The sequence below is a fragment of the Blastomyces gilchristii genome, assembly GCF_000003855.2.
Source record: "Blastomyces gilchristii SLH14081 genomic scaffold supercont1.16, whole genome shotgun sequence".
In the NCBI taxonomy this organism is placed as follows: Eukaryota; Fungi; Ascomycota; class Eurotiomycetes; order Onygenales; family Ajellomycetaceae; genus Blastomyces; species Blastomyces gilchristii.
This window is the reverse complement of record NW_003101667.1, coordinates 1,425,871-1,448,768: the sequence shown is the minus strand read 5'-3', so window position 1 is coordinate 1,448,768 and position 22,898 is coordinate 1,425,871. Positions and strand designations below refer to the sequence as shown.

General features: G+C 37.4%; 4 protein-coding genes and 1 pseudogene across 6 annotated transcripts; 1 reads left to right on the top strand and 4 right to left on the bottom strand.

Annotated features, from left to right (window-relative positions):
* Positions 1-998: 998 nt before the first annotated feature.
* Positions 999-1,087, top strand: BDBG_17526 (annotated as a pseudogene). The gene has a single exon. The product of its transcript is annotated as a tRNA-OTHER (tRNA).
* Positions 1,088-8,456: 7,369 nt separating this feature from the next.
* On the bottom strand, positions 8,457-14,905 carry BDBG_06933. 2 transcript variants are annotated; one of them, XM_031722844.1, is made up of 6 exons: positions 13,746-14,863; positions 12,846-13,607; positions 12,029-12,763; positions 9,989-11,967; positions 9,562-9,899; positions 8,457-9,461 (listed from the first exon to the last, which is right to left on the bottom strand). In XM_031722844.1, exons 2-5 carry the CDS (start codon positions 13,499-13,501, stop codon positions 9,565-9,567), a joined length of 3,705 nt encoding a protein of 1,234 aa, XP_031579857.1. In that variant the 5' UTR covers positions 13,502-13,607; positions 13,746-14,863; the 3' UTR covers positions 8,457-9,461; positions 9,562-9,564. The 2 variants fall into 2 exon arrangements, with proteins under 2 accessions (XP_031579857.1, XP_031579856.1); XM_031722843.1 differs by having other exon boundaries at positions 12,846-14,905.
* A 137-nt stretch (positions 14,906-15,042) lies between these two features.
* Positions 15,043-18,437, bottom strand: BDBG_06932 (alkaline phosphatase). The gene is made up of 8 exons (XM_002622768.2): positions 17,270-18,437; positions 17,036-17,195; positions 16,910-16,979; positions 16,831-16,854; positions 16,615-16,766; positions 16,424-16,562; positions 16,087-16,343; positions 15,043-15,997 (listed from the first exon to the last, which is right to left on the bottom strand). The coding sequence occupies exons 1-8, from the start codon at positions 17,723-17,725 to the stop codon at positions 15,390-15,392; spliced, it is 1,866 nt and encodes a 621-aa protein (XP_002622814.1). The 5' UTR covers positions 17,726-18,437; the 3' UTR covers positions 15,043-15,389.
* A 2,247-nt stretch (positions 18,438-20,684) lies between these two features.
* BDBG_17525 (uncharacterized protein) lies at positions 20,685-21,367 on the bottom strand (the record flags this gene model as incomplete). Its single annotated transcript, XM_031725221.1, has 2 exons — positions 20,685-20,993; positions 21,133-21,367. 2 exons carry the CDS (start codon positions 21,365-21,367, stop codon positions 20,692-20,694), a joined length of 537 nt encoding a protein of 178 aa, XP_031579855.1. The 3' UTR covers positions 20,685-20,691.
* A 162-nt stretch (positions 21,368-21,529) lies between these two features.
* Positions 21,530-22,388, bottom strand: BDBG_17524 (uncharacterized protein; the record flags this gene model as incomplete). Its single annotated transcript, XM_031725220.1, has 3 exons — positions 21,530-21,590; positions 21,662-22,008; positions 22,206-22,388. The coding sequence occupies 3 exons, from the start codon at positions 22,386-22,388 to the stop codon at positions 21,530-21,532; spliced, it is 591 nt and encodes a 196-aa protein (XP_031579854.1).
* Between the last annotated feature and the right edge of the window lie 510 nt (positions 22,389-22,898).

Here is a 22,898-nt window from a genome sequence, read left to right as displayed (position 1 = left end):
GATATGAATCTTATGAAATGCAGTGATGATATCTAGCTTTATAAACTATTAAGCTCATCTGATCTGTGCTAGAGTTTCATTGATAAGAGATAAGAGATATTGATCTTTCTTTGTCAATCTGTTCAGATCTTGATAGTTCATACAGAATCAGAGTTCTTTATCTGACTTCTTTACAAAGAGAATAGAAGCTGCAGTGAAAGAGTTGCTAATATATATGAATTTCTTATCTAACAGATCATTGAGTGTCTTCTGAAGAAGAAAAAGTTCATCTTGAGATATATTATAAAGAGTGTCTCATGATAGTTTAGAATTCTTACTGTTCTTCTTTTTTAACTTGATACTATGATTCACTTCTGAATCTCATAAGAGAGGTAGATTTGTAGCATTATTATCTTGTCAGAAGATATCTAGATATTCATGATATTATTGAGAGAGTTTTATATGAGAATCTGTTATTGTAATGCAGAATAACTTTTCTAGAGCCTTTTTAATATCAGTTAGACTGACAGAATAGATTGATATATAATTCTGCTGTTAATGATTCTTTCAGTGACTTCTTTTTCTGAGTGTTTTATAGATGTTGACAGAGATCTGTGTCAGATTCATAGTCTTATGAATATTATTCTCATGAATTCTATTATTATTAGAGAATATCAAGCTTCTGTTTCAAGTGTTCAATAAGATGTCTTATTCAGATAGTCAGACAAGTTCTAATATAAGATTATAATCAAGATTATCAACTTTATATATATAGACATCTTCATATTGATATTCTCTCATATCTATGATCAGCTTCATCATGTAATGAGTACAAATGTCTTTTGAATTATTAAATTCTGCAAGAAGTTAAGATCTTGATAAGAGAATACACTGAAGATTATAATATCTTACAACTGAAGATTTTATTATTATATAGTAACATAGATCACTGTCTATCATGGCTTTTATATTATACATATTATCAATCACAGTAGATACAAGAATCACATTCATTGTCAGCCCCGGTGGCCGAATGGTTAATGCGGCCACCTGGTAGCGCCTTGGCGTGGGAAACCAAGGCATGTGGGTTCGAAACCCGCAGGGGATACATTAAATCCGGAACTCAAGCACCTCAGGTTTCTAATAAATACAGAGGTGTACAAATCGCTCCAATGAATCGCTCTATGTTCCTGGGCTGGGAAGTTATTATCGCATGTATCTAATTGTCACTTCTTTGTATTTTCCTATGTTCTTGTTATCTTGGCATGATCTCAACACCTGTATTTCCTCCTGTATAATCAACACTTGACCTGTATTTAACATCATGCAAGGACTCATCATAAGCTTCACTTGCATATGAGTATAATGAAAGAATAATAATAATAATAATAACATTCATTGTCATTTTCTCTTTAAATTATTATTATCTGATCTCTTCAAGCTTCTGTTTGTAAATTTAAATAGAAGCTAATCTTTTTCCTGTTTTATCAGAACATTCTTATAGTTATCTTCTGAATCTTTCTTCACTGCAATGTGATTGATGCAGACAGGCACTGATTTATTCTTCAAATGAGAAGACACTGATCTTTCTCTTAATTAGAGAGATATCAGTCTTTCTCTTAAGTGTGAAGATACATAGATCAATCAGCAGTTGAAAGCAATGTGTTCTAATCAGTTATAGTTAATACATACTTCACATTGACATTGATTAATGACTTTCTCAGAAGTGATCTCAGGGATTTGAAAGTCTGTTCAGATGGCGGAGACTCTTGCTTATATATAAATATTTAAGTCTACTTAATTCATGATATCTACATCATTGTTATTTCTCAGCACAGGTGTATAAGTTACTGAAGTGTAATATCTTCTATCACTGTTCTGTATACTCTTGAGCTTGATAAGACAGTTATTCATTGTCTGAAGCTGTGTGCAGAAGTCTTCATAAGTCTGGTCTTTATCTATACTTATAAAAGTCTGTAAGAGTTTAAAAGTTAATGTCTTCTTAAGCATACTAATCTTTATTCAATTCTCTCAAGATTAATCACCTGCTTCTAGAATCTTGATATTGAAGTCAGAGATGAATGTTGTAAGAGAAGTATTTCTCTGTCAGATGCTCTGTAATCAATCTAATACTTTCTGTTACATAATAGTGTTTCAGAACAGAATATTAAGATGTTTCATAATATTATCAGATATTTACAACACTGATTTACATGCTTTCATTCATAAATGAAACTTCTGTTTCATACAATCTTTCAATTATTCATTGATATATCAATCTTAATTAATTAATAAATCAATAACATCTTCATCTACACTCAGTTTCATGAGCATTTTCATTCTTTATGATGAGTAGAGAGTGAGATCAGAAGTATTGAAATATGTAGAAGTATTTAAGCATTCTTTCAGTACTTTTATATTCAATTCTGTAGGTGTTGAAATCACATAAGTTAATTATTAAATCTCTTCATATTGATGTTATTGAGTTGCATGCATATCAGCTATTTATTGTTATTATAGTTTCAACATTGCTTGAAGTCACTGTGACACTGTATCTATGCTTGTATTTGAAGATTCTCTCATATTATTGTTAGACATGATTATATTATTTATTGAATATATGATATCTATGAAATCTGAAGAAGTGTAATTGTATGAATATCTTATATATCTGAGTATCAGAACTCTCAGGTCTTTCACTGACATTCTCTTTGTAAAATCTTATTACAGAGTCAGAGTAACTGATAAGTAAGCTTCTATCTAAGAACTCAGTGTCTGCTTAACTGTTTGACTGTTTCTCTATTTCTTATACATTGTTACACATTCAGATATCTCTTGATGAATAATTATTTCTAATGAAAAGATGATGTGTGAATAATCATTTTCTAATAAGAAGATGAGGAATATTTTTCTAATATAAGAGATCTACATTAAATAGATCAGTATGATATTGATAGGTCTTATATAATAAAGAGAAAAATGTTAAAGAAGAAAAAGAAAGAGAAAGTGTAGAAATCAGTGATTGAAGTGAATATTTATACACATATGTGATAGTGTATGCAGTGAAGCTTCAGAGCAGAAGAATCTATACATGTTCATAGCAGCCGAGAATCAGTGATTGAGAATGGCCGAGAATCAGAGTGTACATGTTTAATAGTGAAATGAAAGAATCTATGAAGTGAAGCAGAATAGTCTATATAATTGATCAGGCGCAGCCCGTCACATACTATTAATTTTGAATAGATTGACTAATAATTTAAATATCACAGATTTGAAATATTATTAATACAATTTGTATCTTCTCTAAATAATAATAACAATTTCATGATATTCAATAAATAAATAAATCAGTCACACTACTGAATATGATACAGAATGTTAGAACACAGTAAAGTTCAATATATAAGATAACTATTTAAACTCTTCAATTGTATCTGATAATTAATTATTGAGTGTAATACTCTGATCAGAAAAAGATTCAGATATTAAAACTTTCTAATATAAAGTAAACTCAGTTGAAATATGTGATTGATTTACTGTTTCAGTTTTATAAGATAATAAAGACAGTCTTAATTACTTATACATCAATACTGCAGTCAGTCTGATGAGTGTATAATAGTTTATTTACTTATCTTAAGAAGTAGTTAAATCACTTAAAAAGAAATTCAGTCTGAGATAATGTTATAGTACAGGCTATTATTACTATAAGAAATAAACTGATATATTATTGCAGTAAAACTGAATAATCTTTTACAGAGTACTATGCTATAGCAGCTCTACTAGATTTCTCTTATTAAGTTAATATCTACACTTCTCAAGATTGAATAGAGAAGAAATGAGACTTGTATATTAAATTAATCTGAGACTACTATAATATCAACTATTAGAGTTTTGAAGAAGCAGATGTTCAAGATGTAAAGATAGTGAAATACAATTCTCTAGTAAGTAATGATTTTTAATAATACTTCATATTACATAGAACTATAATACTAACTTTGAAATAGAACTTGTATACATTAATTGTAACTGAAAATCAGACAAAACTATATACTTGTAAAACTGAATTTAACTGCTATTTTCAAGATAATTCAATGAATTTACACATCAAATTAATTCTGAAGTTATAGAAAATTGTTGAGAGTATATATTCAACTGTTACACTGATGATATATGATATTCTGACAATTTCATTGACAGAGATGAAAATGAAGTGAAAGTTCAACTCAAGTTGAGATATTTATCACTATTACTAAGAACAATTATAAGAAGAAATAATTAAGAAACTCATGATTATAAAACATGAAATTATCAGATAGTTTAATACCTCTGATCACAGTATATTAGAGAAGTGTAGTTTTCATGAGAAAGTGAAGAATAAACTTATACAAGAATGTATTTAGTTGTTTTATAAGTGTTATCAATAATTGTTACCAAATTCTGATTATATAAGCAATCACTGAATGAACTGAATGAGACTGATTTTAATCTTCAGTTTCAGTCTCATTCTGATTTTGAAAGAATGATTATCTTTCACAGTTTATTCTGAGAAATTACTCTCATTTCACTGTTCTTGAATTAAATCTGGTCATTTTTCATGCCATTTCTCTCAGAAATGGCTCATTTTCAGATTTTTTTAAGACTTGGTTCTGATGAGACTCACGTCAAGAAATGTATGAGATCAGATCAAATGAGACTAAATGTGAAATTCATAGTTCTGGCGGCCAGTCTAGTATGAACTATGCTCTGAGAGTTATAAAGATGAGTTTAAATTATATAATTAGAGAAAGAGTCTCTTCTTCATTTTTATCAATTAACTCTGAAAATGAACTAGATTAAAATAGATTTCTTGATTGAAATGAAAATAATTCTTCAAAGAAAATGTCTTCTCAACTATACAAACTATACTTACTAATTAAAAATCAATTTTCTTCTTTAAATGTTGAAAAAGTTGATCATGAGAAGATATCTCTCTAAAGAGAAAAGCTTGAATCTCTTATAGACTTATAAATAAGTAAACTATCTAAAGAGAAAGAATATAAACAGCATTTGAAGAGAATTTCTACAATCAATATAAAAGACTCTATTCTGATTTATTCAGATAACTTAAAAAATGAGAATTTAAATAGATTAGACACAGGCATTGCTTATACTGAAGATAATATCAATTTTATCTCAGATTTCTGAAATTTAGACTGTGAATCTGAAGTCTTTGATACTGAACTATTTATAATAGTGAAAGCTTTCAAACTCATTGAAATAAAATCTTATAAAAGAGAAAATAGTTTGAAAGAGATATGAATATTCTCTGATAGTCAAGCTACTTTAAAAAGACTTAGAAATAGTCATATTTATAATAATCAAATAAATCTTGAACTGATTTTAAACTCTGTTTTGAAAATTCAAAAGAGAAGAATATTAAAGCTGATAATTTATCTACACTGAGTTTCTGCTTATATAAATATTCATGACAATGAATTGACTGATTCAGCTGTAAAAAGAGGTTCAGAATTAAGCAGATCTATTCAAAAAATTATGTCCTGATCTTTTATAAAGAGAAAGATAAAAGAATCTTGTTTAGATAAGTGAAATAAAAGCTGACAGAAACAAAAGAAGAGTATACATTATTCAAGATTTGAAATAAAACCTAAGTGAAAATCTTGTTCAATTAAATGTAAAAAGAAAATATTCTTATCTATAATACAGCTGAAACTAGAATATGACTATTTCAAATCTTACATGCAAAGATTTGATGATAGATTTGATTTAATAAAAAGCTCATTCTGCAATGTAAATGAGAATTCTGAGTATATTATAATACACTGTGTATTATACAATAGTCTCAGAGTTAGATTGAAAGAGAAGTATGATCTAAATCAATTAAATATAAGATTCTTATTCTTAACTGAGACAGGAATTAAATACTTAATAAACTTTCTATCAGAAACTCAAGTAGCTATAAGAAAATGGCTAAATTCAGAAATATCTGAATATGAAGAGAAGAAAATTGATCAGATATAGTCTGTTAAAACAGCTATATACTATCTTTTAATAATTTGTTTTATTACAGTCTCTCTTTACTTCACTTTTTTCTTTCTATTTTTTTCTATCTATTCATTTAATGTGTCTATCTTTAAGACTGTGTTCTCTTTTCTTTTGTCATGATATTGTCAAATGATTTCAAAGTATCAGAAGATGTTAAAATACTGTAATTTGTAAACAGTTTTTATATTCTGAGCTGAAATTTTCTGATTTTGCATATCTGAAATTGGTGAATGTATAATAGTTATCTCTATAGATATAGGAAAAACTCGGAGAATTAAAAGTTCTCAGATAGATATCATAGTCTCTGACTGTATACATCTATAATTGAAGAATAATAATAATAATAATAATTTGAATATTCTGAGCTGTCTGAGATAGTAATTACAGCTTAAGCAGCTCTAAACTTACTGTGTGACTGTGTCTGAAACTAGAATCAGAATATTTGATAATTTCATTATTAATTTAACTAATCTCATTACATGATTTTAAGATTAGATAGTAGTCTCATACTATTTCAGTGAGACTTACTATCTACTCTTATCACATTTTTCAAATGAGATCATGATTTTCACTTCTCAATTTAAATTCTTTTTATTGCTTTAAATGACTTTAAATCTCATTTGAGTATTATCAAAAAGCATTACTTTTTAAAAAATTAAAAATAGTCTAAAAAAAACCTTAAAATGTCTAAAAATAGTAACTTTATGCTAAGAATGAAACTAAATAAGATTAAATGAGACTACTTTCTTATTTTTTCTAAGTCATGATTCTATTTTAAGATCTGATAAATAGTTACTTTGTATATTTTTTTAATGATTAGTCTCAGTGAGATTCACATCAAGAAATGTATGAAATCAGGTTAAATAGAATTAAATATGAAATTCATAATCTCAGCAGTCAGTTTAAGCAGCTCTTATTTAAGAGTATTGTGTGTATATATTAACTATGTCAGATATCTTCTACTTCTAGTAATTAGTACAGATTTAAGTAAGACAGTATTATCTTTAATAGTGAAGCTGCTTACAGAGATATATTCACTATCTATATTTCTATTCATGTGAGAATGCAGAGATTGCTTATGAACTTGCTGTGAAAGTCTGTAGTAGATTAATTAATTTCAAAATCAACAGAGTTCTTTTTAATTTGTGATAAGCAGCTGTAGAATTACTAATACAGTATTTCAAAATATAATTAGATCTTTAATTTTAAGCATGAATTGTAAAAATTTGATTTTAAGATAGAATTAGTAGATTCTTATATACAAGAAGAAATATAATCTGATAAAGATAATAATGATATAGTGTAGTAGTTAATTATATTATCAAGATCTAGCTATTATGTAGCTTTTTATATATAGTAGATGTTTACTAAGTGATCAGTGAACATCTCACTTATACAGAAGTAATCAGTTTGTAGAGAGAAAATCTAATACTTTTTATATTTTCTTTTCTTTTCTTTTCTATTTACTCATGTAATATATCTATCTTACTCTGATAGCGCCTTGGCGTGAGAAATTAAGACATATAAGTTCAAAATCTGCAGAGAATATATTAAATTCAGAACTTAAGTACTTCAGATTTCTAATAAATACAGAAGTGTATAAATTACTTTAATAAATTACTTTATATTTCTAAGTTAAGAAGTTATTATTATATATATTTAATTGTCACTTTTTTATATTTTTCTATGTTTTTATTATCTTGATATAATTTTAATATCTGTATTTTCTTATATAATCAATATTTAATCTGTATTTAATATTATATAAGAACTTATTATAAGATTTATTTAATAAAATAATAATAATAATAATAATAATAATATATTTATTTTTAAAACTTTGTTTCTTTTCTTTTATTATGTTATTTTTAAAATACTTTTAAAAGTATTAGAAAATATTAAAAATACTATAATTTATACAAAGTTTCTGTACTCAGAGCTGAAATTTTCTGATTTTATATATCTGAAATTAATAAATATATAATAATTAGTTTTATTAATACTAGAAAAACTCTGAAAATTGAAAGTTTTTAGATAAATATTATATATAATCTCTGATTATATATATTTATAATTAAAAATTAATAATAATAATAATAACTTTATTTTTTATTTTTTTACTGATATTTATAAATTTCAGAGTTTTTGATTTTTTTTCATTTTTTTTTTAAAAAAAATAATTAAAATAAAATGAGATCTTTCTACTATAAATAAACTTTTATATAAATTTCTAGTAATGAGTGTCTATAAGTGAAATTAAGCAATTACAGAGAAAAATTACAAAGAACTTATTTTACATATTTATTAATATAGACTACTGTAGTGAGCTCTAACAAAGTCTTTTAAGTGCTTTTTCTCACTACTTCATACTATATGAGTTTATTTTTATTTTTATTTTTATTTTTTATTTTTTATTTTTTATTTTGTATTTTTAATTTTTGTTAATCCGTACTCCCGGTAGTAGTTAAAACGAAATTAAGGGAAAGAAATAAGTTAGCCCACCCCCGCTTAGCTACACCAATTCGCAAACCCCAAAAGCAGGCAGGGCAACAAAAATATATAACAGCTAATAAACCAGTTGACTCCTGAAGGAGAAGGTCAGGCTAGGCCATCGTTCACGATCTGATCTGGGGGAGAGAACAGAATTATGTTTTGATGCGGGAGTAGAAGTGCCTAGTTAACTTATAGCCAGGCCGTACGTAATCCAGGACAAATCGCTAACTAACGTAGTTAACTATCAAAAATCCATCATCCCAGTCCAAACTTGGATCAAAACACTCAAAACACACACACAAAAGAAAAAAAGGAAACAAAATTATTAGGGGTAGCCAATCTTGATGGAAGGACGGAAAGAAGGGATTAATAAGGTAGTGGAAGAGCATATAACGAGGATACAAGATCGGATTATGGAGTAAATCAGGATAAAAAAAGGACAGAAAACGACCATCCGAGCTTTGCGTCAAATTCCGCAAAACATCTCCGAAAAAAGTAAGACAGTAAATCCACACATGGGAACAAAAAGTGCTTTAAATCCGAGATAAGATAAATGCGGAGGGAAGAGAAACACGTTACATAGCTCAACAACTCCGAGAATTCCGGGCCAGCTCAGCATAGCACACACCTTGCGCAAAACCACGCCAAAACAAAGACGAAAAAAAAAGGGACACCAGAAAACAAAAAGTGAGAAAATCGAAAAGAAAGATAGAGAGGGCCAAATCAAGCAAGATCAAGAATCTTAGCCATCTTCTTAGCCCGGTATGAATCCTCGACCAACACGCCGCGCTTCTTCAGCACGATCTCCAGCGTATCAACGACTTTGTGGAAGGACGATGCTGCTCCACGCTCCTGTCTCAGATGCAGAAGGCTGAGATTTGCATGTCTGCCCTGCTCGAGGACGGTGAAGAATTCCCCGCAGAATTCAACGGGGCTGAGGCGAAGGACTGGTTTTGGGGGATGAGGTTAGTTTCATTGACGATTTTCAAAGTTTCGTTTCTGCTTCTCTCCTCCGTTCTAGCCCCTGATGTATTTGACAAAACTTACAATTTACCTCCGCAACCTTCCGGTCACAATATTACTCTCCCTGTCGAAATGTACGTCTTCCATTCCATATTTCTTCCACTCATGTAGGATCTTGACCACCTCCTTTCTCGCGCGGAGTTTGGAGACTTGAAAGGCTAGGGTCTTCGAGGCAGGTTTGATATGGAAAAATCTCGCAAACCAATTTTGGCCCCCTGAACGGCGACTTTCCGTCTTCTTGGTATCGTTGCGCTTAAGAGGCTTATCAGCCTTGCTGGGAAGAGGAGACTTCGGTGCCTCGCTCTCGGTTACAGTCGCAGGCACACTGAGAACACTCGATGTTGCATCATTGGGATCGTTAACTACAACTTCTGATTAGTATGGTAGGTAACACACCAAAAAAATTCGAGACCTTTGAAACAAGCATAGCGGAGTGAAAGGCTAATCATACTTCCTTTGGCTATCTCATGCACCGGTTTCTGCTTCTGTACCTTCCTCCGCCCGAACCGCCAGAAGCGGCCTTTTGCTCCTTTCTTCTGCAGCTGGCTCGCCTCGATAACTTTCGGTTGTTCGTCCACTTCTAATAACCCTTGAAAGCTCTTCCGCTTACCAAGTTCCAGTAACCCCTGGAAGCTCTTCCTCTTCCCTAGCTCACGATTATTGTCGTCATTAACTGGTGTTAGGCACGGCGCCGTATCCTTTGATGGAAGTGGAGGTGGAATTTGCTCCTGGCTCTGCGTCTTGTGTTTGAACCATGACCACTTCCTTGACTCCCCCGAATTACGGGCGTCATTGTTACCCTTTGGAGATCTTGGATTTTCTTCTATTGGCTCTAGTCCGGTGTAATAGCGTGTGTTGCTACTGCGTCTGCTAAGAAGAGCACTGGCAGGTGGCCCGTCGTCAGTCGAGCTTGAAGCAGATCTGTATTGTCCGAACGAGTCCACGGAGTGATTCTTCTTGTGCGTTGAGGACGCACCCGATTTTTTTCGAATTGTCAACGGCTTTATCGTGCCAATTTCAGAAATACTGGAGTCGTGTGGCACCATGCGAATTGTCCTTTCTGGTTTCCAGTTGCATCTCTTTGAAGCTCTGGATTCTAGGGCGTTTGGTTCGCGTTGGATATCCTCTATAATCGCTGTGCAGTCATGAAATATGTCACCCTCGGCGATGGATGGTAGAAATGATTCTGGGGCTTGGGGAAGCGGCTCCGGGCAGGGTTTGACCATCATTTCACTACTAGGAACAAGTTCATCTCCTATTAGACGATCAAGATGCGCAATGACCTCAGAAAGATATTGGGGAAGATCGTCAGAGGTTGCCTGAACGGAGTGTTCAATAAGTCTACGGCGGGTGTCAGCCAACTCGCGAATTGTGTAAGAGTTAGATGATTCCGCAGGTGGCTCTGGGAGTGGACGCATGTTATATCGCTCTTCAGAACTGCCAATTTCCCCTGGAGCCGAAATTGAAGTTGGAGGAGATTCAGGAGGCTGTTTTGTAGTTTCGACAGAGGGTGAACCGGACGAGACGGAGGTTCGATTGAATGCTTCTTCACAGATTTTCCCAAGTTCAGTTGATACTTTCCTTGCTTCATCTCTCCAGTATTGACAAGAAACACGGTGTTCTGCAGTCTTCGCATCGGCTTCCTGATCGGTGATTCGCCGCAATCGGACAGGAGGCGGTGGTGTAGGGAGTGTGGGGCTGCTGAATCGATCAGAGGGAAGCTTGACTTTCATCTCCGTTCTAGGAGAAATAGAATACTGTGAATGTGTTCGCGCAACGCCCTTCTGTTTTGGAGTATGTCTCCCGCTGGAGCGTTGGTTGCGTGGATGCCTAAAGCAGACATTTCTCTTGTAGCTAGTTGAACGTGAACCGCTGAAGCCATTGACGCGTCGGCGAGAGCTTGCGATAGAGCTTCGGGACTGGAACGAGGAAATTGAACCTTTTCTATTCCACCTATTGGGACCGATGGACGAGCTGGGAATAAATGAGTGGCGATCCCTGGAAAGCTGTCTTTTGAGAGTGAAATGACTTGGGGAATTGGAAGCCTGAGATGAGCTATCGTCCCTTTTACTCTTCTGAGAGCCGGACGAATGACGGTGGATGGTTACATTGGCAAACTCCACCTGAGGATTGGATATAGGCGTTCGAGAGGATCTGTACGGGTCATAGCTGGCAATTGTTCGGGCAGATTTAGGTTCCGGGTAGGACGTCTCTCTGAAAGTAGATCGACCAGTTGCAATAGACAATTGGGATCGTCGCCAGGATTGGCTGGCGTGGCGGCTACTTGGGATTCGCTGCTGGGTTTTGGAATGGCCCCTTGATATGTGGTGGTAGTCACTGGCAGAACACCCGAGAGGGCCTTCATAATTTTCAAGTTGGTCGTCCCTAAATTTTGCCAGGGCATGGTAAAACATTTTTTCATGGTTGACCCTACAGGAGCAATGTCAGCTTCAGAGGAACTCATTAACTTGTTTCAGGGGGGAGGACTTACTCGTCGCTCAGCAGTCTGCTGATAAGTTCCTCTGCTCTAGCCCCATGCCAAAGGGTTTGGAGACTCCTCAGTAGTTCCACGTCGATATCCTGGCGGCGGGTGATTTTTCTCCCACAGTCCTTCTCCGATAAAGGTGGGGGAGGTCCCAAAGAAGCTCCTTCTGAAGCCATTATAATATGGTGCTTCTCATACTTCTTTAGGAGTGGATGAGACCACATTTCACTGATGCTGATCCTGTCCCGCGGCTGCTTTTGCAATATACGCTGAATCAAATCCATCGCTTCTGAGCTTAGCCAGGGTGGGAAAATATACTCTCCCTTCTTGACAAGGCGGAGTGTATTAGGCAGGTCGCCCCCATCAAAGGGAAGATACCCCGTTAGCATCGCAAATAAAATTATTCCGCAGCTCCAAATGTCTGCCTTGTCACCGTGATATCTATGACCATATATGATTTCCGGGGAGGCATAATGAGGGCTTCCACAGGAGGTATTCAGCCAATGGCCCGCGGGTTGGAGAGCAGCCATCCCGAAGTCCGCCAGCTTGATGTTGCAGTTGGAATCAAGAAGAATATTTTCCGGTTTAAGGTCGCGGTGGCAAATATTGAAACGATGACAATACGAGAGTGCGGCAATGATTTGTCGGAAAAGGCGGATGGCTTCTATCTCAGGTAGAGGGCCGCTTTCGGAAACATAGTCAAACAGTTCTCCGCCTTCAATATACTCGAGGACAAGATATCTAAGGAGACAATAGCGTGTTCACCCAGGTTAGCAAAACGAGGAATGATGCTCATGGTATAAATTAAATGAAGCGGACGTACAGTTCTCCACGATTTTCCCACACATCATACAAGTTGATGATATTAGGATGCTCGATCAACTTCATTATCACCACCTCTCGTTCGATCCCACATGGAATCACCCTTCCCCCAGGAACGCACGATGTATGCTCCATGTTCTTGTCCATCGCGGCAATACTCTGACTCTGCGCCATTGCAGCCGACTTCTTAGAGACGATCTTAATCGCAGCCGTCTGGCCCGTGAGCGCGTGTTTCGCCAGACGGACACGCCCTGTAGCACCCTTACCCAGGGTCCTTCCCAGCTGCCATGGCCCAATGTGAGTTTTGCGTCTGGATTTTCCGGACGCGGTAGAGGTCGTAGATATCGCGGAGTTGCGGTTGGAGTTTGGCTGTGATTCTGCCACCATGGACACACGTTTGTTCTCAGCAGCGGCAGCACATGCAGTCGGCGGAGGTGTTGCGGGGGGTGCTGCTGCGAGGGATGAGTGGAACGTGTCGTCCGTGGTGGGAGCTTCTGAGGATTGGATAGACATTGGATATTTATGTACTGGGGGAGAACTCGGTGGCACATGCGACTGCTCCTTTGCACCTCTTAGAATATTGGCTCTGTTGCTGGCTTCGTGAAGAGGAGGCCGATCAGATCGGGAACGAGTCTTAGTGGAGTCGTGGTACATCATTCGAGTGTAGCGGGGTAAAAAGGGGGAACTCAGTGAGAAGGAATTTCCCTATAGGAAGTTTCATAGCATGTAGGCTCGATGAGGATCCTGGCGGAATTGTACCTGGCTAGTAAACAAGACAGTTAGCCAGTCCATCAGCCTGGGTCATTCAACACCGTTCACATTGGGTGGTGTTTGAGTAGAAAGCGTGGAGTGTGGAGCGGGAAACTTCTCCTGAACAGCAACGCGTCACCGGAACACACACACAAACGTGGATAACCAAATGTTAGCTACCAAATTTATCGAATTGACAGACACGAATTTATTATATTGGAGACGCTGTTAAAGACGTGCAGAAGAGTTTATAACCGTGTCGTGTTGGTATATTCATATTCGCCTCGTCATAGCACCTTTCCGAGACCGTTAGAAAGAGCGTGTGCTGCTGTACATCCACCCCGCTTAGCGTGAGATACGAATGAATCTCGGCTTCCCTCCCGTGAAGGGGGGAACGCGTGAAAAGAAGCGGAAGAGTGCAGATGAAAAGGCAACGAAAGGTAGGGGGGACGGTGCAAGGGAATGAGATAGGGGGCTTTCTTGGAGTGAGGGATGTTGTTGTTTTGGTTGCCCCGCGACGCCGGGAGAGGAGAGGAGAGGAGAGGAGAGGAGAGGAAGATGCGGCGGTAATGGCTCGAGGGAGACTGCGATTGGCCCGGACACGAGTATGATATACACAGTATGCACTCATGGACACAGAAAGATACACATTTACGTATTTCTTTTTAAACATGGAAGTTAAACGACTGAAGGCGAATTGTAACAAAAACAATTGCGTTATTCCCCACCTCATCCATTGCCGGCAGGAAAACGATTGATCCTGATACAAGACAAGCAGGCGGAAAGAGTAGTAGCATGCATATGGAGGAAGATTTTCTCCCTGAGGCATTGAGGCATTATTATGGCCTGAGATGTGTACAGCACATTGCATCCAGGGGTATGTATATCAAGACCAGCCATGCAAGCCAATTCACAACGGAAACATGTTCCTCACTCAAGACTAAAAGTAGTCGAATTCAAGGAAAGTTTTTTTTTTCCTTTCCAGCACATCCACACGGCATAATTCCGACCACTTCCCAGGGGAATTGGGACTAGTAGCATGGTATGACTGAGTGAAGAGAATGTTTGACCAGATGATGATGGGAATTATGGAAATTACGATGAATACAAAGGCTGAGAAAATTTGTGCTAAGGCATTTAGTTGTTCGACATGCTCTTGATGAGCTGTGTTTCTTTATATCATATCACATCATATCACATCATATCATGGGGAGTAATATGAAATGAATGATACATGAGATTTGAAGAGCGACAAGAAGAACGGTATCAATGGTAGAAACATACATACATACATATATATATATATATATATATATATATATATACCCAACGCAATACAATAACGGAAACAACAACAATAATAATCTGATAATGCAGGTGTGTTTGTTTGGCGTGTTTGAAGAGTCGAAAGAAGAGAGAAGGAGCGACGTTGAAATAGAGTTCGTGTGCCAAGATGTCACCGTGCTTAGTAATTTATTCTTTAGTCTCCTGCTGTGCCTCTGGGGGTTAAACCCCCTGAATGCCCTGCAAATTAGAGCTATATATGCATATATATATCAAATATAAATTAAGTGTCCAGAAGTTGTATAGATCAAATATATACATACAAATAGATTAGGGTGGTAACCAACCAGTTTGCTGGTATTATATAGTGGTTGTGGATAGAAGGGGAAAAAACTTATCAAAGCCAAAAAATAATCAAAATAATCAAAATAATCAAAAAGAGGTGAGTGACGCTGGAAGAGAAAAAGGATGAGGAAACTTCCGTTCCGAGTTCTCACATCATTTTCACCTTTTAAATACTAGTCCACTCCTTAGTCTCTGTATTAAACTGAACAGTCTGCTTCTCAAGCTTCCCATTCTTCAACGCCCCATTATGCACTCCCTGCCCATTCGTCGTGGGCGACCCATCGGCCCGCGACAGCCGATTCTCACCCGCAATAACAGTGAAGTTGGCCATCGAGATCTCATAGGGGTTTCTCTTCTTGATGTCGGGGATGGCGAAGAACCGGGCATCCGTGCGTGTATGCGAGAGCGTCATCTCGAAGTAGCCCCGGTAGTACAACTCGGACCACTGCAGCTCCCTGTTCTTCTTGATCAGTGTCTTCGACTGCAAGTTGCCGATACCAACGTGGGCCGCGGGCCCGCTGCTGGTCACTGCCGTGCCGGCAAATTCGGCGCCGATGGCTCCCTCACCTGTCACGGGGTCGTATGGATACTCGTCCAGCCAAGTGAGGTCGGATACCCAGTTGGCATGGCTGTCGCCTGCGATGACGATGTTGTTTCCGATGTTGTTCTCGTATAGGGTTCTTAGGGTGCGATTGAGATTGGCCCTGTAGCCGTCCCAGGAATCGACATTCACGCCAAGACCGATTGATCCAAGCTCGTCCACGCGGGAGAAAACTAGAATGAATGATTAGAATCAAGGTTTACTATCTGTCTCTCAACAGTTTTTCACTTGGAAAGGTTGAGAGGAGGGGAGATGTGTATACCAGTTTGGCTGCCAATGACTCTCCAGGTGGCTTGTCTCTTAGCAGAGCTTTTCAAGTTGTCATAAAACCAGTGCTCCTGACGGGGTCCCATCATAGATCGGCCGATGTCGTCCGCAATTTTCTTGATATAACCGTTGTTCAAGTAAAGATCGGTTATGGACCGATCGTAGTGGCGCGTATCAAGCATGATAAGGTCGAGAAGGTTGCCGATCTTGAAGTTTCTCCAGATTCTGAGGTTGTCGTCCATCGCAACTTGCCTATTCAAAGAAAGGAAGAGAATAGAGGTTAAGACATTGAGACAATAAATGCAATAGTTGAATGCGGAATTCTCCCATACCTGATAGGCATCCACTCGAAGTAAGCGCGGACGGCATTCATCTTGCGCTGGTCAACAGATACGCCTCCATCGATAATGAATGACGCTTCGTTATTTTGGAGTAGCGAGGATCCGTCGCGGTAGGAATTATCCGCAACCTCTGATCAAGATATTAGTGGGAGCTGTGGATCTAATGGAGGAGATGGACAAACCGTGATCATCCCACACAGGAATCCATGTAAAGGTACGATGACTCAAAAGCAGATCTTCATCAGTTTTATAAGTTGCATGGCGCTTCCGGTACTCGTAAAGAGTATAGATCATCTTCTTTGGGTGCTGCGTACGGCCGATGCTGGAGCCATCACTACAGAGCGTTGTTAGCATAGAACACTCACACCCAGACAGTGGGTCATAAGAGGTGAACCTACCCTCCCAGCTCGTAGATGTAATCACTATTCAAAAGTTAGTTAAACATCTTTGAAATAGAGGGCTAGAGGTCTATTTTACCCAAGATGGACAACATAGTCAACTGAGTCCTTGCGAGCCGTATTTCCGTACGCATTGAAATATCCGTTGGCTAAAGATCAAAGTTAACGGAGGTTTACAGCTATTTGGTGATACATGATTCCTTACGGAAGTTGCTGCAAGAATACACCGCGAGTGATATATCCGTGACATCATCGTGTTCCGTTGGGGACGTTTTGGCTCTTCCAACAGGGCTAGACTTGTCGGAGCCACAGACGTTGAACTTGTAGTAATACATAGTGAAAGGCTTCAAATGAGATGCCTCGATCTAATTGTTTAATCTGGTCAGCATCGCATCCAGCATATCTAACTAGATGCCATTGGCTACAGCTTCATTCTTACCTTGACAGTGAAATCAACATCAGAGCTCGTGTAAACGGTACCATGGTCAGCAACCCTTTTGAAGTCCTTGTCCGGGGAGACACAGTACTCCACGCACACGGGCGCCTTAGACACTGGTGCATTGCCCTCGTTATCCCCATAGATAGGGACAGAGTCATATAGCTCGCCGCCGCGTTCAGAGTCTACAGGCTCTTTAACATTGTCCGTCGAAGGGGCGCATCGTGTCCATAAAATGACAGAGTTGGGATAAGGGTCTCCAGAGGCAACGCCGTGCGTGAATTTCAACTGATCCGCTGAATATTCTAGCACCGGATCCGAGCGCTTCAGCACCTTGGGAATTGAGATACCGAGGCCGGGATGGTTGTGAGACGGGCTACGGTAATTCAAGTTCCCGGCATAGCCAGCAAGAGAAGTACTCGCGAGCGCGAGAAGAACAGTAGTAGTGGACTGAAGCATGGCGATGGCGATAGCTCAGCGTGCTGCTGCCCTGTTACTGCCCATTTGGAACAAAGGCATCTAAAAAGCGCGACATCTCGGCTCTTTAATAGTTTATAGCAATACGGTTCGGTTTACATGTGGCATTCTTCCCTGAGCGACTTATCACATATCCGTCCCTATACAACTGGGATCCATAATATGTGATCGGCAAGCAACCGTAGTAGCCCACCAGCGCCTGGCCCCATCGAAGCATGGCTGGTTTCTCGGCGATTTCTTTGGCTGCATTGGCGGCTGCACCCCGCAGTTTAATAATTCTTTCCCCTTGGCAAAAAATAGCGATGTGTTGTTCAACCAGAGGGTTGCGATTTGATGGAAATGCCGGGAGATGCGGATAGATGTCAGTAGATAGGTCATTAACAAGGGTAACTATTGTTAGTTTCCCATGCATCTCCAAGCTAAACAGCACAATTTTGTTGAAGGATGAATTTTGTCCATAGCCGAACAGCTCCGTTATCTAAGCTAGCTAGTTAAGCAGTTGGGATAGGTTCCAGTTCGACTCCATCCGTGGATATTCCCGCTAGATATGCATTGACGACACATGAGTGACATGAGCAATATACGGCCATCGGTTGGCCAGCACAACACCTGAAAGACAGAATTGCGCAGGAATTGCCCTACCCCTGACAATCCTGAGCGTGCCTCCGCAAAGCGCCGGCGAATTCGCCCTAAGTGGGTTGGTTGCTGGCCCACACTTTCTGTAACTACTAACCGTGCCATGCTTACTCACTCTCTCTAGTGAGTGTGCCACAGTGTACAGAAAACCACACTGTATAGAAAATATTTTAAATATCTTCATTCTTCATCTTCAAATAATCATCATTAATTATAATCATATCTAAATCTTCTAATTATACTGAGGAGCAGTTGCAAAGAGCTGTTAACATGTATAAAAATAATTCAAAATTAAAAATCACATCTCTGTAATAAGAATTCAAAGTCTTATATATTATCTTATATGAAAGAATTAATAGAAAGAAATTAAGAACTATAAGAGTTTCACTGAATTGAGCATTAAATGATAGTTAGAAAGAGATAATTAAGATATGAATTTATCAGTTGAATATTAATTTTTACCTGTTCACTATCAAGTATATCAAAGCTGTTATAAACTGTATGTTAAGACAGTATTATACAGATTCAGAGACTGTATCTCTTATAATAAGCAAGATATAAGTATATTAATTTATCAAACATCTATCAGATTATAAATAAGTTAAGCAAAAGCTTATGAATTCAAAATAAGTATCTTATAAGAATATAAGCTTCATTATTAACTGATTTAATTAATATAAAGCTATCTTTAATTAATATTATTTTTTTCACTATGATATCTATAACTTTAATAAGATTGAATTTCAAGAAGAAGAAGAATATAAATAGTGAGTTATAATTATCTTTAAAGATATAAATTCTGTTATATAGTTATTATACTTCTGTAAGTTAATAACAGTAATAAAGTATATTAGTATGAATAATACAGTATTGAATTTATTAATTATAATAAAATTAAAAATTTATCTAGAGAATTGATATATATATTTCAACTTATTTAATAACTATATTATTACTGTATTATATCTAAGTCTGACTTTATAAATAATAAGATTGAATTTAAATGAATTAAGCAATTTAATAAGATAATAAAAAAGTATTAAATAAGCAGTTATTAACTGTTATTAATAAATAATTATAATTCTTATCTTATAGAAGAATTCATTTAATACTGTAATCTTTATAAGATTATTCTATTTAAATTCTTATCTTATATAAGTTATATTCTATAATCTCTTAATAATATATCTTTTCAGCAGTATAAGCATTATTATATAAAGACAGTTAATAAGACTGTTTACTACAGATATAAGTAGTATAATAATAGATAATTTCTTACTAATCTGAAGAGTATCTGACTGTAAGTATTTAAATCTAATACTATAAGAGCTAGTTTTATCAATTATAGAATGTATTCAGTTAATCATGATATAATTCTCAATTAATTAAGACCTCTTATTATTGATAATATTCTGAATCTCAATATATACAATGATAATGATAATATATATAATTACTTTATTCTGTTATCTACAGATTAACTGTTAACTGTCTTCTTATAATTAATCTTCTCAGAGACAGTTGTAAAACTATATCATTAAATTAATACAGCAGTCAAGACCTTAGAAGATGTAAAGAATACTCTTATATCTAATTTGATAAGATAGTTGAACAAGATCTTCAAAAATAGCATGATTCAGATAAAATTAAATATACACTGTAAGAGTGAACTTACAGATCATTATTAAATAAATAGACATCAGATTATCAAATTCTCTCACAGACAGATGTAAATAGATGAAGTTCTTACTATTAAGAATGTCAATTGTAAGATCACAATCTGTAGAGTAGATAAGATGAAAAAGACATTTAATAAGAATCTTCAGTCAATTGAAATCAAATCTATAAAATCTACAATCACTCAATCATAACAAGATAATTCTATAGAATCTCAATCTACAGTGAATTCTATGTCTTCTAATGAGTATATAGATAATCTTTATATTATAGATAGATGTGGTGATGATTATTAATTAATTTTTGAAGATCACTATATTCAAAATATTTTCTGTACAGTGTGGTTTTCTGTACAGTGTGGCACACTCACTAGAGAGAGTGAGTAAGCATGGCACGGTTAGTTAGTTATGCAGAGTGTGTCAACCAACGTTCGACTCCCGAGGTTCGTGGTTCGTCCGGCAGCAGCTGGCACTTTTACAACCTGGTCTCGTATGAGCCTACCCTGACTTACCCCCTATGTGCTGCCAGTGGCTATTGATAGCATGGCAGAATTTTACCTCTTCAAAATAGTTAACTCCTGCAAAGGTTTAACAGCAACATTTTTTTATTATTTAAACTGGTTATCCTGGCAATATCTAGTAAAACAGCTTCCCACCGATTGTTGAGATGTTCACAGGCCCCTTTTGTGTGTTTCTAGGGGCAAGCTTCACTGGCATCTCATCCTTGGGCACTGGCATAGCCGCCGTCATGGACATCTTCTTTCGCAGCTCCAACCACCTACCATCCTTGATTGCAGGCTTCAGATCAAAGCGGAGCAACAGAAGAATCACAAATGACAAGACCCCAGCGGTCACAAAATGGCGCCCAGGACAGAGGACTGTCCCGCCGCCAAAGGGGCGGAATGTGAAGGGAGTTTTACGCTTTTCATCAGGACTGACTACAAATCAGCGGTGGTCAAATCTACCCGATGTCGGGCCCCATGCTGAAGTGTCAGTGTTTTGGACTGGAGTGACGGTCATGACAGTGGCGCCTTTCTTCAGGAGGTACTTGTTGTCAGGAATGGTATCCTCCATGACCACCCTCGCCCCGACGCCAATGTGCATATATCACAGAATCTCCTGCCCATGTCGAGAAAAGAACAGGGCATGAAGATCTGATCTTAGCCAGGTCGATAGTCTGGACGCCGTTGTCATCAAGTTGCACAAGCTTTTCTGCTTCTGCTCGGCACTCCTCAAGCACAATGGGGTCAGAGAAGACATGGTAGACCATCCAGAAGGCGGTCCCCATGCTGTTAGTCAGAGACGCAATCATCTGGCCAATCTCAGTGACTGCGATATCTCTGCCTCATAAGCCATGGCTCGTGTTATGCTCGTAGCAGCACTGGACAAGGAGCGAGCCCTGGAGATGGCTATTTTCAGTGAAATATTTCTCAAAAGCAGGTATTATAAGATGTTCTCAAGCATGTAAGCTTTTTCATGCCAGGAGACTCGGCCATGCTTTGACCATATGAGTCAAGATGCTGTGCTCAAAAGTGCTATCAAAAATAATATTAGCGCATCCTCCAGCGGAGTATTGCCCCGACGCTGCTCAGGGGCTTGAACATACAACCATGCTTTCTCAAGCGCGGGATCACGAAACGGGTTCTTTGGCCCGTAAGTGGACTCTGTGATGGCCCTGAATATCTCTCCGCGGACCCATGAAAATAACTCAACCGTTAGGCTAAGCTTTTCTATAGAATCTGAGAGGTGTCGAGCTATAGCACAACTGATAGCGTCGAGTCCAGGGTCAGGGGCCAGGGCTGGATGGGTCGACAGCACAAAGGTTGACAGGTAAGAATCATTTTCGAGCATTTTGTCCGAACCGATGATGGCATTGCCCGCTGGACCGACCCCCATGACCGCCTCCGCTGCCTGGGCCTCGACGGGCGCAAACACAACGGTCTTGATCAGCCGCTGTAGTTGCGGGATGAGTGATGGGGAGTTGGCAATATAGATGCGCTGTCCTGGTATGCGTAGGGTATATATTGGGAGATTATATTTGTCTCTCCAGACAGGAAAAACTTTTGTAAGTTTAATAATAGCAGGGTCAAACACTTGAAATCACAATGCAGAAATGTTGCCTGCACAATGAACCAGTGGAGGAAGCTAACCTTAGTTCCACCATAAATTTTTACATGCCCAGAATGAGCCCAAACAGCGGGCTTACAAATGGTATGTATGGACGTCTCGATCATGGGCGGTTCTTTCGCGTCTTGCGTCAAGTGAAGCAGCGCGGACAGAATAACATAGGCTCCAAGTATGATGCCCAAGGCCAGCACCAGCGGAGAAGTCATATTGAAGGATCAATTCCAACCTCTATCAAAGCTAACATAAAGTAAAGTCATGTTAGAAGTTAGAAATAATCCACGGTGGGGATCTCAACGCATTAAATAACTGGATTTGGAGTTACAGTGAATGCGAGGGTGGATGACAGCTGAACATATCTCTCCGGCTTTGATAAATCCCCGTACTTGGTGTTCTAGGTGTCTAGTAACGGAATTATGGACATATAGTTAGTTATCCATTAGCTCACACTAAGACGCCAATCAAAACATCACCTCATTTTCAGCCCTCACTTAGTTAGTTATCTCGGACAGATTTCTTCTGCTTTCTAAGTTTAGACGCTGCTCTGCCTAAACTAATTTGTCCATGGAGATTCATGAAAACGCCCGGCGAATTTCGATAGGGTATATGGCATACGCCAGGATTACCTAGGTACCATTGCCTCGTCATTCCATTATTTCATTTTTTGCCATAGTTGTCGCCGTAAAATAGTAATTCTGGCCAATCATTCAAATAACTAC

What these genes read in the sequence shown, in the direction of transcription:
- BDBG_06933 (XM_031722843.1), bottom strand. Translation starts at nt 13,501, where the DNA reads ATGATGTACCACGACTCCACTAAGACTCGTTCCCGATCTGATCGGCCT. An exon ending in AGCAGACTGCTGAGCGACGA is followed by an intron (nt 11,968 to 12,028) that starts GTAAGTCCTCCC and finishes TTGCTCCTGTAG; the next exon opens with GGTCAACCATGAAAAAATGT. An exon ending in GCATGAGATAGCCAAAGGAA is followed by an intron (nt 9,900 to 9,988) that starts GTATGATTAGCC and finishes CAGAAGTTGTAG; the next exon opens with TTAACGATCCCAATGATGCA.
- BDBG_06932 (XM_002622768.2), bottom strand. Translation starts at nt 17,725, where the DNA reads ATGCTTCAGTCCACTACTACTGTTCTTCTCGCGCTCGCGAGTACTTCT. An exon ending in TCCTGTGTGGGATGATCACG is followed by an intron (nt 16,563 to 16,614) that starts GTTTGTCCATCT and finishes TATCTTGATCAG; the next exon opens with AGGTTGCGGATAATTCCTAC. An exon ending in AGTCATTGGCAGCCAAACTG is followed by an intron (nt 15,998 to 16,086) that starts GTATACACATCT and finishes CATTCATTCTAG; the next exon opens with TTTTCTCCCGCGTGGACGAG.